Here is a 14,596-nt window from a genome sequence, read left to right as displayed (position 1 = left end):
TGTTAGTTTTGGTTTATCAATGTGGGGCAGTCATGACCCAAGACTGCAGTTAACAGGAACAGCAAATGGGGTGAGTCAGAAGCAAAAACAGTGTAAAGTATGGCCTGGGATAAGGAGCCGGCATGAGTTGCTGGCTTTAGATTTGGCCAAAATTAGAGACTCAAACTAGAGCTTGAATCTGCAGTTTTGTATCAATTTAAATGATTGTTAAGCTTGAGGGATCATAGAGGTTCCTCCAGTTTTTAAGCAAATATATATATATACACCTACCATTGTGAATGTATACATATGATTTCACCACCTTATGAAATTTCTGCAAAAAATATTGACAGTTTTAATCTCTAAAGTGAATAGGCATTGCTCAAAAGATATTACATTTACTACAGGATACCAAGAAGATGGATTGCAACTAGGCTGATAAAATGCTTGTTTATTCTGTATTTCTAAAAGAATACCAAATAATTTCAATGTACAAATCCCCTATTTTAAATGGAGTAGCATTAGTGATTAAAAGTTGTCCAGAGATCAAGCTTACCCTCTAATCAACCGGATTCTTTGGGCTCTGAGAGCTTATACTCCCTATATCATAAGGCTTTTTTCTTTAATTAAAAAAAAAATTTAAGGGCTTCCCTGGTGGCGCAGTGGTTGAGAGTCCGCCTGCCGATGCAGGGGACACGGGTTCGTGCCCCGGTCTGGGAGGATCCCACATGCCGCGGAGCGGCTGGGCCTTGAGCCATGGCCACTGAGCCTGCGCGTCCGGAGCCTGTGCTCCGCAACGGGAGAGGCCACAACAGTGAGAGGCCCGCGTACGGCAAAAAAAAAAAAAAAAAATTTAAGTGATAGAACCCTATTTTCAAAGCATATCTTAAGGCAAACTATACTAAATAGGTTTTTAAAAATTCCTTGTGCTGCTTTAGGGAGTAGAAGATCTGAAAACACCATCATCTTCTAATTTTCCTCTCCCTGAGGTACCTTTGAGTTCCAGGGAACATTATTCTATTCTATACATTTTTGGTGCTTAATCCTATATGTAATTAATTAACTATTAACATATGTATATATTTTACCTTCCCAAATGGCTATTCCCCTTACATACTTCCTTTCCTTGCAAAGTTGCTAGTCACAGAATAAGAATTCAACAGATACTTGTTGAAAGAATGAATTAACTTCTTGTTTGTTTGTTTTTTTTGTAGGATACAGGCATCCTTCACCTGCCATTGTTGCAAGAACAGTCAGAATTTTGCATACACTACTAACTCTGGTTAATAAACATAGAAATTGTGACAAATTTGAGGTGAATACACAGAGCGTGGCTTACTTGGCAGGTAAAAACACAAAGTAGACAAAATTAATCTTACCACAGTTATATCTAAGGACCATGAAAAAGGTACAGACACCTCTGGGTCCTTCCGCTGGTTGCTTGGCAGGGTAAAGAGCTCACAGTTCAGTCCTGTGGTGTTGGTCAAAATTTGGAAAGTTTTGCCAAAACATTTTTCCTTATAAAAGAATTTGCATTAATATGTGAAATGTGTTCCCTTAGTCATCTTTGGTTCAAGACACCACGTGGCTCCCTGTTGTCTGTCATAAAATCTAAAAGCCTCAGCCTAGCATCCTGGGCCCTTAAGCAGCCCTCCTGATTCTGTCCTCTTTCTCCAATTTCATAGGCCTCATTTTTTATTACCTCTCCAAATGGATGGGCTATTTTAAGCTAATCTACTTGCCATCTCCTCGAAGTGCCTTTATGCTTCTTTAATATTCATTTCTGATGCCCTTTGTTTTACCTAGACTGTCTGCCCATCCCCACCATTCCATTATACCATCCCTATCTGCTCTTACCTGATTTGTGATTCTCCTCTCAACAACACTTAGCACTTATGTATAACACAGTTCTTGAACATCGTTGTTTGTTGGAAAGTGCTGATTCCCAGTTTAGCAGACTTCAGTGTGTGGCAACTTTTTTGTTTGAATTATTTGACCTTGGGCAAATCAGTTAACATTTCAGAGTATTTTTCTTTATCTAAGAAATGGACCTTATAGTCCTGCCCTGCCTACATTTTGTGTTTGTTGAGGTCCAGTGTTTATTAAAGCACTTGACTAATATAAGGTGCTATTTGACTCTTTTGTAAGTTTCATGTTTACATGCAGTCTTCCAAAACAGACTGTAAACGCTTTAACATAAACAAGTCTGTCCTAAGTGTTTTATATCCTTAAACTTCATACTCTCATGTTTAATAGCTATTATTCTCTTCAGGAGGTTGCAAGAAGTATAACCTAATGTAAGTCACACTTGTGATTTATTAAATTTTAAAATCTTCCTTCTTTTTCCTTTTAGCTTTACTTACAGTGTCTGAGGAGGTTCGAAGTCGCTGTAGCCTAAAACATAGAAAGTCTCTTCTTCTTACTGATATTTCAATGGAAAATATTCCTATGGATACATATCCCATTCATCACGGTGACCCTAGCTATAGGTAAATGGACTTCTTCTCCCACAATTACATAATTACAATCAGGTTTCAGTATTCCATGCCAATGGAGGCAAGCGGGCAGAGTAATCCAGAAGGTAGTATAGGAGGGACTCTAAAGATAACCTAGGAAGAGTGTGTAAATCAAAACGCATTTTATAAATGTACACTATTTTATGTGTGTTAGTTGAAGGAAAGTTCTTCTAATTGTGCTAATTAGTTAACATTGGTTTGCCTCTTTTTAAGCACAAATCAATTGAATAATGAAAAGAGATGATCTTGAAAGTATCAGATTCCTAGGAAAAGGCCTAGGAAAACCTAATGTGAAATATAAGCAACATTACATGCTTAATGATAGAAAACTAAGCTATACAGATCTGTAAAAAGATACACATGCCAACATATTTATTGTATTTACTCATATCACACTAAAGTTACTAAAAAGTTTTCTATAGTAAAGATTTAGATGTTAAGATAATCAAATTATATCCTGTTGTATGTTGCTTTGAGTGGTATATTTTTCACTAAAACATAGAGAAATTACATGAAAATAGCATCATTTGGAGTTTTTTTTTATATTTTCTGTTAAACAAAGATACCTTTAAGTTTTAGGTACAGTGTTGAACATGGGAAAATAATCTTGTATTTGTAGTGCTTATATCATTAAATTTATCAACATCCCACTTTTTGATAAAAAGCCCTCAGCAGTTTCCAGCTGAGATGTTAACAATGTATGCAAAAGCTTTCCAGGCATACTTGGCTTTCAGTAGTCTTACTCTTCAGTCATTCCTATGATTATATTTCTTTGAGATATGCCCTTTTTTGTCATGAAAAGGAGAAAGGGAGTTTGACTGTGTTCCCCCTTGGTTTTTAAACCAGGGATACAATTGCTTATTTAGACTTGATTCTCCCTGATTAAAAAAATCAATGCAGTACAGTTCAGTTGAGCATTTGTTGAGTACCTACTGTGTATAAGATGTCATGGCAAGAAAGTGGATACTTCCTGGGGATAGATTAAGAGTTTGTACCCTAAAGAGCGAGCTTTAAAGTACAGTTTTAAAATTACTTGACCACTGCCATTGGGAAATATAGTAGCCAATTAGAAGGGCCAGCAGTGGTTGTATTTGTCATCATGTTTATTGATTCTTCTCAATTGTTTTACTCTCTCAGGACACTAAAGGAGAATCAGCCATGGTCCTCTCCCAAAGGTTCTGAAGGGTACCTCGCAGCCAGCTATCCACCTGCGGGCCAGACCAGTCCCCGAGCCAGGAAATCCATGAGTTTGGACATGGGGCAGCCTTCTCAGGCCAACACGAAGAAGTTGCTTGGTTAGTTTATCTAAATTATGTAGAAAGTTTTAGAATTCTTTTCAAAAATGGTCAGATACTTTCACTCCTGGAAAATTATTTGAAGCTGTTCAAGATTATCAAAATCTGTTTTTGATGTAGCAAAGTTTTTGATGCCAATTATGAGAGAGTTTGATAGATCAGTTAAGCCATATCAGTTAAGATAGAGGAATGAGAATGAGATCTTGAAACAGTTTTGGGGGGATTCTTAGACTAAATATTGTGGCTCTACTTGTTTTATTCTGCCTTGGCCAGGCAGAAGGGAAATGAGAGTAAGACATTAGATACTCACAGAAAAGGAAGAGTCTTGCAGCATTCAGATGCAGGGCCTTTAACAATATATTTCCCAAAATTACCCTCTGAAGACAGAATACATCAATAGGCTATGAAGCTATAATAATACTATTTGCCATCTTTTCTTTAAAAAGACAAAAAGGTAAGAGTTTTTGATTACTGTATTTTTTTTATTACTGTGAGAAGATAGGGTTCTTGGAAGTTAAAATTGCTCAGTTATATCAACATTTGACCATGAGAAATATACCTGAAATGCTGTGAGACACTTTTTCCCTTTTCAAAAACTGAAGTAAATAATGAGAGAGCCCACTGATCCCACCTCACAACAGATTGAATGCAAAGGTGCTCTTACACAACTTTGGCTAAAGAAGTATAAAATAAATAACCTGCCAATAAACCATGAGACAAGTTGAAACCATGAATGTTAATCACTATTACTAGTCACATAGGACTGTTATCTTTTGCTTATTTATTTTATTTATTTATTTTTGGCTGCATTGGGTCTTTGTTGCTGTGCACAGGCTTTCTCTAGTTGTGGTGAGCGGGGGCTACTCTTCGTTGCTGTGCACAGGCTTCTCATTGCGGTGGCTTCTCTTGTTGCGGAGCACGGGCTCTAGGTGCACGGGCTTCAGTAGTTGCAGCACATGGGCTCAGTAGTTGTGGCACACGGGCTTAGTTGCTCCGCAGCATGTGGGATCTTCCCGGACCAGGGCTCGAACCCGTGTCCCCTGCATTGGCAGGCGGATTCTTAACCACTGCACCACTAGGGAAGTCCCAAGGACTGTTATCTTTTGTTTGAGTTCCTTTCTCTTTATACTTTTCCATAAATAATGTTCTAGGAGTTTCCTGGTTACTTTGTGTTTTGTGATTTTGAGTTTTCATGCCAAGGAAGTTGTAAATGAAAAACTAACTTCAGAGAAAATGCAATATTGAATTCATTCAACCCATGTGATAGACGAAAAAGTTATAGTCTTTGCCCTGGAGGAGCTCATAGTTTGGTGGCTAAGACTTAAAATCAGATGATTGCAACAGCATCCCCAGGTGCCATTAAAGTAAGGAAATTAGGAAAAGCTACAGAGAGGAGGTAACATTTGAACCAGATCTTGAAAATTTAATACATGCTTGCCCCGTAGGCACAGGATAAGGAAGGCATGTATTCAAGAGAGGGGGGGAAATAGCATGAATAAAGCAAAGTCAGGAAAAGCACTTGGGTACGAAATGAGGCTAGAGAAGAATTGCAACTAGTTTGTGGGAGACTTTGTGCCATGTTAAGAGATTTAGCCTTATCACGTATCCAGCAGGGATCTTTAAGTAGGGGAGAGACGTTACAAAATTTTATTCTTAGGAAAGGTTTTTGGCTACAGTATGGAGAAATAGGAAGAGTTTTTTCACAAAGGAATCATTTAAGAGATCGTTACAGCAGTCCAAGCAAAAAATGGTGTAGGCCTGCACTAAGGCAGGAGCAGTGGGACAATGGAGAAAAGAAGTCAGGTGTGAGACTTAGTGCCTGGCTGTTTGGGCCAGGTGGGGAGGGAGAAGGCAGTGAAGGATGTCAGAAATTTCTGGCTTCAAAAACTGGCTGGATAGTGATTCCATTCACAGAGATCGACTAATATATTTATAGTACAAGATAAATTTAGGTTGGTTGATGTTATATTTGAGATCCCTTCAGGATTCTTGGCGTGTATATGTAAGAGATAAATGAAAATATACATCTGGAGTTCAGGAAGAGAGAAGCGGACAAGTGGCACATTTAGAATTGATTAGTTCATTATACCACTGAAGCTATGGTAGTGGAAGGAGATTTCCCAGGAAGAATGCAGAGTGTAAAGTAAAAAAGGAAGAATGAGAAAAGTAAGAAAACTAAACGTAGGGAGTGGTGTCCTGATCTCATGCAGTATGAAAGCACGAATTGGTTTTTAGGAAATTTGATATTTTACGTCTGGTCACTAACTGGATGCCTAGCCTTGCTACTTCCGGCTAATCTCGTAACTGCTCATGGCTTCCTCAGTTTCCAGGGACAGGAAATGAAGAGGTTGGACTAGATTCTTTTGGGCTGTTAAATTATTTGACCTTGATTTTTATGACTATTGTGAATAATTATTAGTATTAAAACTTGAGGTTAATAGGACATTAAATTTCTCAAGTGTTCAATTGTCATATATAATTATAGTGGCTTCAGTTCTGGCTTTTAAAAAATAATACGGTCAGAAGTATTCCAGATTTGCTCTTAGAGCTGTACCAAGAAGAATAAGAGAAGTTCTTGGAATATAAAGAACAGAAATATATAAGTTCCAAATAATCCAGTTTCAATACTTTTACTTTAAGAGAAAGGTATTTAACATCGATATAATACATGATTAGAGAAACTCAAAGCCAAGTGGGAAACGGTTACTGCTTGCTATTTTTGAAGCATCTCCCAGTGTATCTATTATTTAGTACTTTGAGGCATGCACATCCTTTCTTCAAAGCCTGAAGAAGTAAAATCAAACTTTGATTTTGTCTACTTTTAGAAATTCTTCATAGGTTAATGACTCATTCTTGGCACCAGCAGAATGCCTTAAATTGAAAAAAGGCTGTTCAGACATAGTTGATCTTTGCTACTAAACAGCACATATCTCTGTATTTATTATCAAATATTGTACTTGTTGGTGGAGTTTGGTTTACCTCCAGTGTAGTGCATGTAATCTCAATTTAATTTGGACCAATAAGGCACATCCTGTCCTGAAACAGAATAGCTGTGTGGCCAAAATTCCTTGAGAAGATGGAAAAAAACAGGAAAGGAGAGGAACTCTGCCCCAGGGATATGTTTGAGCTTTCTTTGGGTCCATAAGTGAAAACTTAAACACTTTATGCCCAAACATTTTCTTTTTAGTATGTTCCTATTCACAGACACTGTGGTTAATGAACTTCCATATTCTGTAACTTTTGTTTATAGGAACAAGGAAAAGTTTTGATCACTTGATATCAGACACAAAGGCTCCTAAAAGGCAAGAAATGGAATCAGGGATCACAACACCCCCCAAAATGAGGAGAGTAGCAGAAACTGATTATGAAATGGGTGAGAAACAAAGTTAATAATTAATCTAGATCATTGAAAGTAAGGAGGGAGAGTACATTAAAGCCATATTTGCTTTCCAGACATTTCTTAGTATCATTAGGATAAAATATAGAAACATTTGCTCTTTTTCAAAAGACAAAGACAAGCTATACAGTCCTTAAAATGACAGATATCCTGAAACATGTGTAGAAAGTAATCATACATATGATATACAACATTGTATACAGCTAGCCAGAACTTCTGTATAGGTGAATAGTAATTCTGTATGATATTTATGTTGATTTTTTAAGTGTCTATTAAAAAGCTATCGAATTTTAGAAGTGACATTAAAATCTGTTAGGTGAAATAGTATCTAGTGTGTTATATTTGATTAATATAGCTGATTGTGTTAATCCATATCTTACCACAGAAACTCAAAGGATTTCCTCATCACAACAGCACCCACATTTACGTAAAGTTTCAGTGTCTGAATCAAATGTTCTCTTAGATGAGGAAGTACTTACTGATCCGAAGATCCAAGCACTTCTTCTTACTGTTCTGGTAATATTTTTTGCTTTTTGTGGGGTTTTTTTTCCAGTCTACTCTTAGAAGGCCCTTAAATATTAAAAACATGAAAGGAAGGCCATATTCTGCTTCTCACCAAAACAGGTAACAATTCAGCCACAAAATAAAATGTTTTTTGTTTACTTTTTTGCAGGCTACGCTGGTGAAATACACCACAGATGAGTTTGATCAACGAATTCTTTATGAATACTTAGCAGAAGCTAGTGTTGTTTTCCCCAAAGTTTTTCCTGTTGTGTAAGTATCTCCACTTGTGTTTAACTTTTGTATCTGTCTTGAAGTCAAATGTTTATAAAAGCTTAGGAAAAGTATCACCCAGTAGTGTTCACTGGTTGTGGAGAGGGGAACGTGAAGTAGTGTGATAGTGATTTTTAGCTTAGAGACAGTGGCTTTAATGGGACCTAGGACTAGTTTTGGCCTGTCGATCGGGAAAAACATTTTTTTTTTTTTTAATTCAAACAGAAAGTCACAAAAATTATAATCATCCTCATCAGTTCACTCAGTCCCATGTAATTAATTTTTTTTATCTTGATCTTTTGTTAGCAGTTTTATGAATTCATCAGTTTTCCATTGGAGTTCTGAAAATGCTTATTCATTCAGTTCAGCAGTATAGTCAGTTACCAGAAACCTGTACTTGTCAGAGTGGGAAAAGCATTTTTTTATCTTGTGATTTTCTTACATTGTTCATTGTGATGAGCATTGTTTATTTCCTCACTTAGGAGAAAGCTGTTAGATTGCTATATTTAAATCAGCATACCTGTTCTGTTTTCTTTTTCAGTAAGGCTTTTGTTTTTAACCCACAGCTGAGTGAAAACAAAATTGACTTCTTATTTGGGAGATGAATTTTATTCTCTCTTAAGGGCTAAAATCATATTAGCCTCAAAGTGTTCAAATCTAGATAACCCAAAGAAACTTGGGAAACTCTATTCCTAATCTAGGCCTTCTAGGTAGTATCATTATTTCTTTGTTTTTGTTTAATCTTATTGATAAATTTCAGAATTTTATATACTTGGCTCTTGGTTATTTTTATTAATGGGGTATAGCTGGGTTAGAAATAGTTAATTTCCTCAGAAGTTTGAATTGAATCATATATTCCACCCCCTCCAAGCTAATTTTGCTTTCCTCATTCGATCTGATTCAGCATTTATTAAACACTGATTAATATTAAATTTAGTTTTAACTCCTGGGTACATATCAATAATCAACAGAAAGAGATGGTGCTAAAGCATGCTGAGTGGCAGACAGAAGCCAGCCTTGTCTTGAGCAAATAGTCACCGTATATAGTTACGCACGGTTATGTGACAGTGCCAGTTAGGTGCTTTTACCATGTTTTCCTAATGACTTAAACACAAAAGACAAAACAAAAAAGCAGATACACACGTTCATTAGAGAAAAATTGGAAAAGCACTCATCACCCTTCATTTTTATCATACTGTTCTAGGGAAAAATATTTTCCAGTATATATTTTCACTTAATTTTCCTTTAAAATGTTCCTCTGTTGACTTTTATTTTTTTAGGCACAATTTGTTGGACTCTAAGATCAACACCCTGTTGTCATTGTGCCAAGATCCAAATTTGTTAAATCCAATCCATGGGATTGTGCAAAGTGTGGTGTACCATGAAGAATCCCCACCACAGTACCAAACATCTTACCTGCAAAGTAAATAAACGTATCGGGAGGAGGATGGTTGATGAACTTCAAACATGTGTGCTATTAAAGGATGCACTGGCTGAAGAATTCCTTATGAGGAATAGGCTTGTTCACACCTCTCTAATATGCCATTTTCTGACTTTCAATTATGTGTTCAGTACAATAAGTGGTTGACAACTTTTTAACTAAAATATGGTTTTATACTGGGTATATTTTCAGTGAGTGTTAGTCTGACACTCATTCTAAAAAAAAAAATGTTTTCACTGTGTGTGTGGGTTTTATATATCATCAACTATATAATTTCTGTTAAGACTGAAAGAGTGTCATGCTTGCTATAAGTAACATTTGATTTGTTGCAGGTTTTGGTTTTAATGGCCTATGGCGGTTTGCAGGACCCTTTTCAAAGGTAAGAAAATATCTTTTTCTCTATTGACAAAATGAAAGTTTTATTTATATTACTGTGCCTGCTTTAAGACAATATGTTGAAAACCAGAATGATTCACAAAAAACACATATGTTATTTTTATTAAAAGTTTTCTACCACAAGATTCTTTCCAAGAGGCAGCACCTTTAATATGTTTATATACTAGCTTTTACCAAAAAAAAAAAAAAAATTCAACTAAATTTATGCTTGACTTTTCAGAAACGTATGATAAACCTCTGTAAGCTTTCTGCCCTCGGTCCCTCATGTAGTTGATGATCTTAGTGCACACATTTAGGTATCTTGTGATTAGGAAGGAGCATTACGTATGTTTAAAATCTACCTCATGACCTGAACTTATGTCAATTAAAGCTCAATTTTAAAAATTACATAATGAAAAAGAAATTTACCTCAAGAAAACATTTTTCCTTCCAACCTGCTGCATTAGATTCACTCTTCCCTGAATATATCCCTGAATGTATCCTCATTTGCTCCATTCAGTTTGTTCTTTGATTGGCGTTAGTTGATATAATGCTACATAAATGTTTTTTAATTATTCTCTCTGTATATGGTCTCTCTCCAAATTGATTGAGGTTCCTTGAAGGCAGGACTTCTTTTTCTTCCCCTAGTGCAGTGTTCTAGAGATAGGGGTGCTAAATCAATACGAATTGCATAAACCTTGTTCTAATTTTAACGATTGAGTACTTAGTTTTGTTTCGTTTAGTTATTACTGCATATCTCTTGATATGCAAAGGCTGTCATTTAAAACATGGGCCTGAAGTCACAGAAATAAGTTTAATGCGGGAACTTTTGTAATTTGATTGCCAGTAACCCTCCGAGCCCTTCACAGTATTTAGTTAGTTGAATCTCTAAATGGCAGCTGGAATGATGCTCCGCTCATTTTCTCAGTTTTGGAAAATAGACTAGACATCATTCCTGATGATTGGATTCTCTCAGAATTAATTCAGTCTTTGTGCGTGGCCTTCGGTAATCACAGGTTCATCTGGAAGCTGTGTTAGCTGAATGAAATTCCCAGGTGTAAGTCCCATGGTAGTCTACATATTATTCCACCCCCTTTTTTTAATGACCTGTAGTACAAAGGAAGAAAAATAGTAAATTAAGCCCAAAACAAAATTTGAATTTATCTTTTTTGGCTTCAAGGGGGATTTACAAGAAAAAAGAACAGAGCTAAAATAATGTCCTATTTTCCATTACAGCAAACACAAATCCCAGACTATGCTGAGCTTATTGTTAAGTTTCTTGATGCCTTGATTGACACGTATTTGCCTGGAATTGATGAAGAAACCAGTGAGGAGTCCCTCCTGACACCCACATCTCCTTATCCTCCTGCAGTGCAGAGCCAGCTTAGTATTACTGCTAACCTTAACCTTTCTAATTCCATGACCTCACTTGCAACTTCCCAGCATTCCCCAGGTCAGTAAATGCAATCTTTATATAAATTTGAGCAATAATATTACTATACCAACATTAGGAATTCCCTTGTTATCAGTTTATAGCAGATTTTGCTCCTTTTTATCATGAAATTCATCTTACATTTCTTCTTTACCTTTTAGCTGATTTGAATTTTGGTTTCTGTAAAGCTGTCTACTTTCAAACAGTTATACAAAGATAGTGAAGTGTTTAGAGTGTTCACATAGTGTTCCAAGGTTGATAAGTTTTTAGAGTTTAGGCAGGAAGAGTAACCTAAGGTATATAACCCTGTAAGTGAACAGAATTATAATTCCCTTACTAGATATACTAACCATGCCCTAGTGTTTCTGTGTCTCTGATACAGCATACTGGATCCCAAAAATATACAAAATATAGTAGTGCCCCTTTTCCCTGCTGCCAGCAACAACCTGAAAATCTAGGAGTAAATAAACAACCAGACAAAAATGCCAGCTCAAAACAATAACATCTTAAAGCCCATAAGCATATTCCTGACTCTGGAGTCACTCTTAGGTCCAAGTGGGGAAAGTATGCCCATTCAACATGCAACTAAGAGGCAGATAAACTGAGAAATAACCGCTAATAGCTCGGGTGGGGCTGAGATAAACAAGATGGCAGAAATGGCAAACGTACAGAACTCTGGGCTTATTCAGTGACAAAGCGGATGATTTCTTATGAGTCTGGTCAAACCCTGGAGGTGTATTCAATTCATTACAGAACTGACGCCATTGTGTATTTATGATGGCAGTGGGTAATGAAGGAAGCTTCCGTTGTGGTCATGTATTCTTTTCAGAAAGATATCTTTCTAAAGTGGTTAAAAGTAAAAAGGTTTTGTGTTTAAAGTTTCATTATCTGAAAAGTTTACTTATGAAACACCTCATGCTATAAGGAAAAGTTATCAATATTAGACGTAGTTAAGTGTTAGCATGGATTTTCTTTTAAAAAGCCAAATGATGTATTATAACTATTTTGTGACGTTCAAGATCCATAAGTAGAATTCCCAGTTTATAATCTCAGTTTTGCATGAATGTTTAAACATATATAGTTTTGAAGGTTCTGAAGAACTTGGCAAATCTAATACCCAATTCATATTATAAACCATTGTATTAAATAACTATATTCATCTATTAAGCTTTGGTCAACAACAAAGCCTTCGTCAGCAGAGGAAACAAATTGTTTGATCCAGCATTTACTTATCAATCACCTTACTGCACCTAGTCAGGTTTTCTCCCCTCCCAAGAAATAAGAGAAATCTGGCCAACTTTTTTTCCCCATATAACTGTGTTTATTTGGCCTCTGTCACCTGTTCCCTAGAACAGTGTTTCTCCAAGTGTGGTCCCAGACCAGCAGCCTCAGCATCATTTAGGAGCTTATTAGAAATGCAAACGCTAGAATCCCACCCCAGACCTCCTGCACAAGAGACTCCAAGAGTGGGGCCCAGCCGGCAATCTGTGTTTAATAAACACCCAGGTGATTCTTATGCACTAGAGTGTGCCTATGATCTTGCCCCATTATCAGCATTTCAACTGTTAAAGCCAGGACAAGCCTTTAAGTTTACTTTCTTCTAGATACTGCAGCCACTGAATTCTTTCCCTCATCACCACTACCCCCTGCCTCCCGCCATAAAATCTTAGCATTTTGGAGCTAGGGGGTACTATAGAGGTAGTTTACTTCTAGGCTCACAATGTTGTGTGTGAAGGGGAGACTGAGTTTAGAAGAGCTAAGTGAATTGCTTTATCACACAGTTCTTACCCAGAACCAAGGCCAGTGCTCTTTCTACCACATTCATTGCCTTCCGTATCTGTCATCTTTCTTCCTTCCCTTCCCCTTTTTGTTTCATTTATTTATTTCTGTCTCATTACTTCCATCTGCCTTACCTTAAGTCCACTGCTCCTTTTCTTCTGTAGAGCTCTCTATCGTCTGGGTTAGTCAACCACTGAAGTTAATCACAATTAGAAAATTCGTAGACTGTCTATATTGATCCTCTTGTTTTTAAAGTTTGGTTCATTTTGACCAGTCTTTTGCCTCTTGGGCTACTAAAGTGATGTTAAAGCTGTCAAAATGTTTAGTTGTTTTTACATTGACTTTTTTTTTAACCCAAACTAATTGTCAGGGGTATTTCTGCCCATCTTTGCCCACTGATGGAGACAATAAAATAATCAGATTAAGAATAAAGGTACTAGTACAAGTTCTTCTGCTAGTTGATTAACTGTTCATGTCCTGTGTTGATTGGACATTAGCCATATCATTTGCTTAGAAAAGTAGTCCTACTCTGTAACCTCTTATTTAGAATCGTTTAGAGAAATCAAAGAATAGCATATGTGGTTTTGGTTACAGTTTTAAACCTACTGTGTCACCTCCAGTAGTTCTCCAAAGATGGCTGCTTGAATAGATTATAACACCCTGGAAACCTCTGACTATTCTCAAAAGAAACTGAAGCTTTAAAAGAATACAATTAATTAAGTAGAATAACGGTGTTTTTCTGTCTCTAAATTGTATGTCCTTTGGTTCACCAGATTATTTTACTACATGTTACTAGAGAAAGAGTTTATCTTTTCATTAGTAACTTTACTCTTCGATGAAACCCATTTGTATCTCTAAACTGTGGGCTCATCTCCATGAAAGGATCCCGATTTATTTATTTACCTAATTATTGTGTTTTTGTCATTTGCTCTTAGGGAATACCTCTTACAAGAGTTAATACTTTGTAACTAGGTATGCTGTTTTATATCTTTAGCTCCTTGTAATCTTACATCCCTATCTCCTCAATTCTTTGTGGATCTGAGTTTGCTGATATCAAAGGGCTAAAAGAAGTGATGAATCTAATCCAGATTCATAACTCACTCCAGCATTTCGGCTTCGCTATTTGGTTGTATAGAAACCAGAATATTTCCCTGTCTCCACTTCCGTCAGCCAAGTCTTAAGCAGAAGTATTTAAAGAAGCCCTGTGTCACTCCCTGAAATGGAGCATAAGTGTGGCTTGCCATCAAATTACCCAACATCAGCCTGCGCTAGTCTACTGAATTTTAAACAGGTGAAAGCTCTGTTTCTTTATGTCAAAAAGCAAAAGTTGCTGATCTGCACACAGCTCAAGCCTTTGCTTCAAACTTTCTCTGTCAGTGCAAGACTTTGCTTTCTAGATCTTTGGTACTTAGCAGGATCTGCCACTAAGCTGTATCTTCTTTTGGTCTCCAATATTCTCTACTGTCAAATTAGCTAGACAAGAAATTCATGAACCCCCTCGCCCTCCCCCATGAAACACTAAACCTTACTTAGGTAAAAATTTTGGTGATAATTCATCAGTCACCAGCTTTTGAGGAAGTAGCGGTCATTTACGTAAAGCAGTTGTCT

General features: G+C 36.7%; 1 protein-coding gene across 8 annotated transcripts in view; it reads left to right on the top strand.

Moving 5' to 3' along the window:
* The window catches only part of NF1 (neurofibromin 1), a 250,416-nt gene that overhangs the window by 224,203 nt on the left and 11,617 nt on the right, over positions 1-14,596 (top strand). For 6 of the 8 annotated variants that reach the window (XM_030862088.3, XM_030862087.3, XM_060290046.2 and 3 more), the window contains 9 exons: positions 1,194-1,325; positions 2,333-2,468; positions 3,633-3,790; positions 7,041-7,163; positions 7,573-7,703; positions 7,861-7,961; positions 9,242-9,384; positions 9,735-9,781; positions 11,014-11,230. In XM_030862088.3, the coding sequence (XP_030717948.1) occupies positions 1,194-1,325; positions 2,333-2,468; positions 3,633-3,790; positions 7,041-7,163; positions 7,573-7,703; positions 7,861-7,961; positions 9,242-9,384; positions 9,735-9,781; positions 11,014-11,230 (1,188 nt within the window). The remainder of the gene's footprint in view (positions 1-1,193; positions 1,326-2,332; positions 2,469-3,632; positions 3,791-7,040; positions 7,164-7,572; positions 7,704-7,860; positions 7,962-9,241; positions 9,385-9,734; positions 9,782-11,013; positions 11,231-14,596) is intronic. The other 2 variants (XM_060290048.1, XM_060290047.2) reach the window with 2 other exon arrangements.

The sequence above is a fragment of the Globicephala melas genome, chromosome 20 (genome assembly GCF_963455315.2).
Source record: "Globicephala melas chromosome 20, mGloMel1.2, whole genome shotgun sequence".
Lineage (NCBI taxonomy): Eukaryota > Metazoa > Chordata > Mammalia > Artiodactyla > Delphinidae > Globicephala > Globicephala melas.
This window is presented reverse-complemented; position numbering and strand designations above follow the sequence as displayed.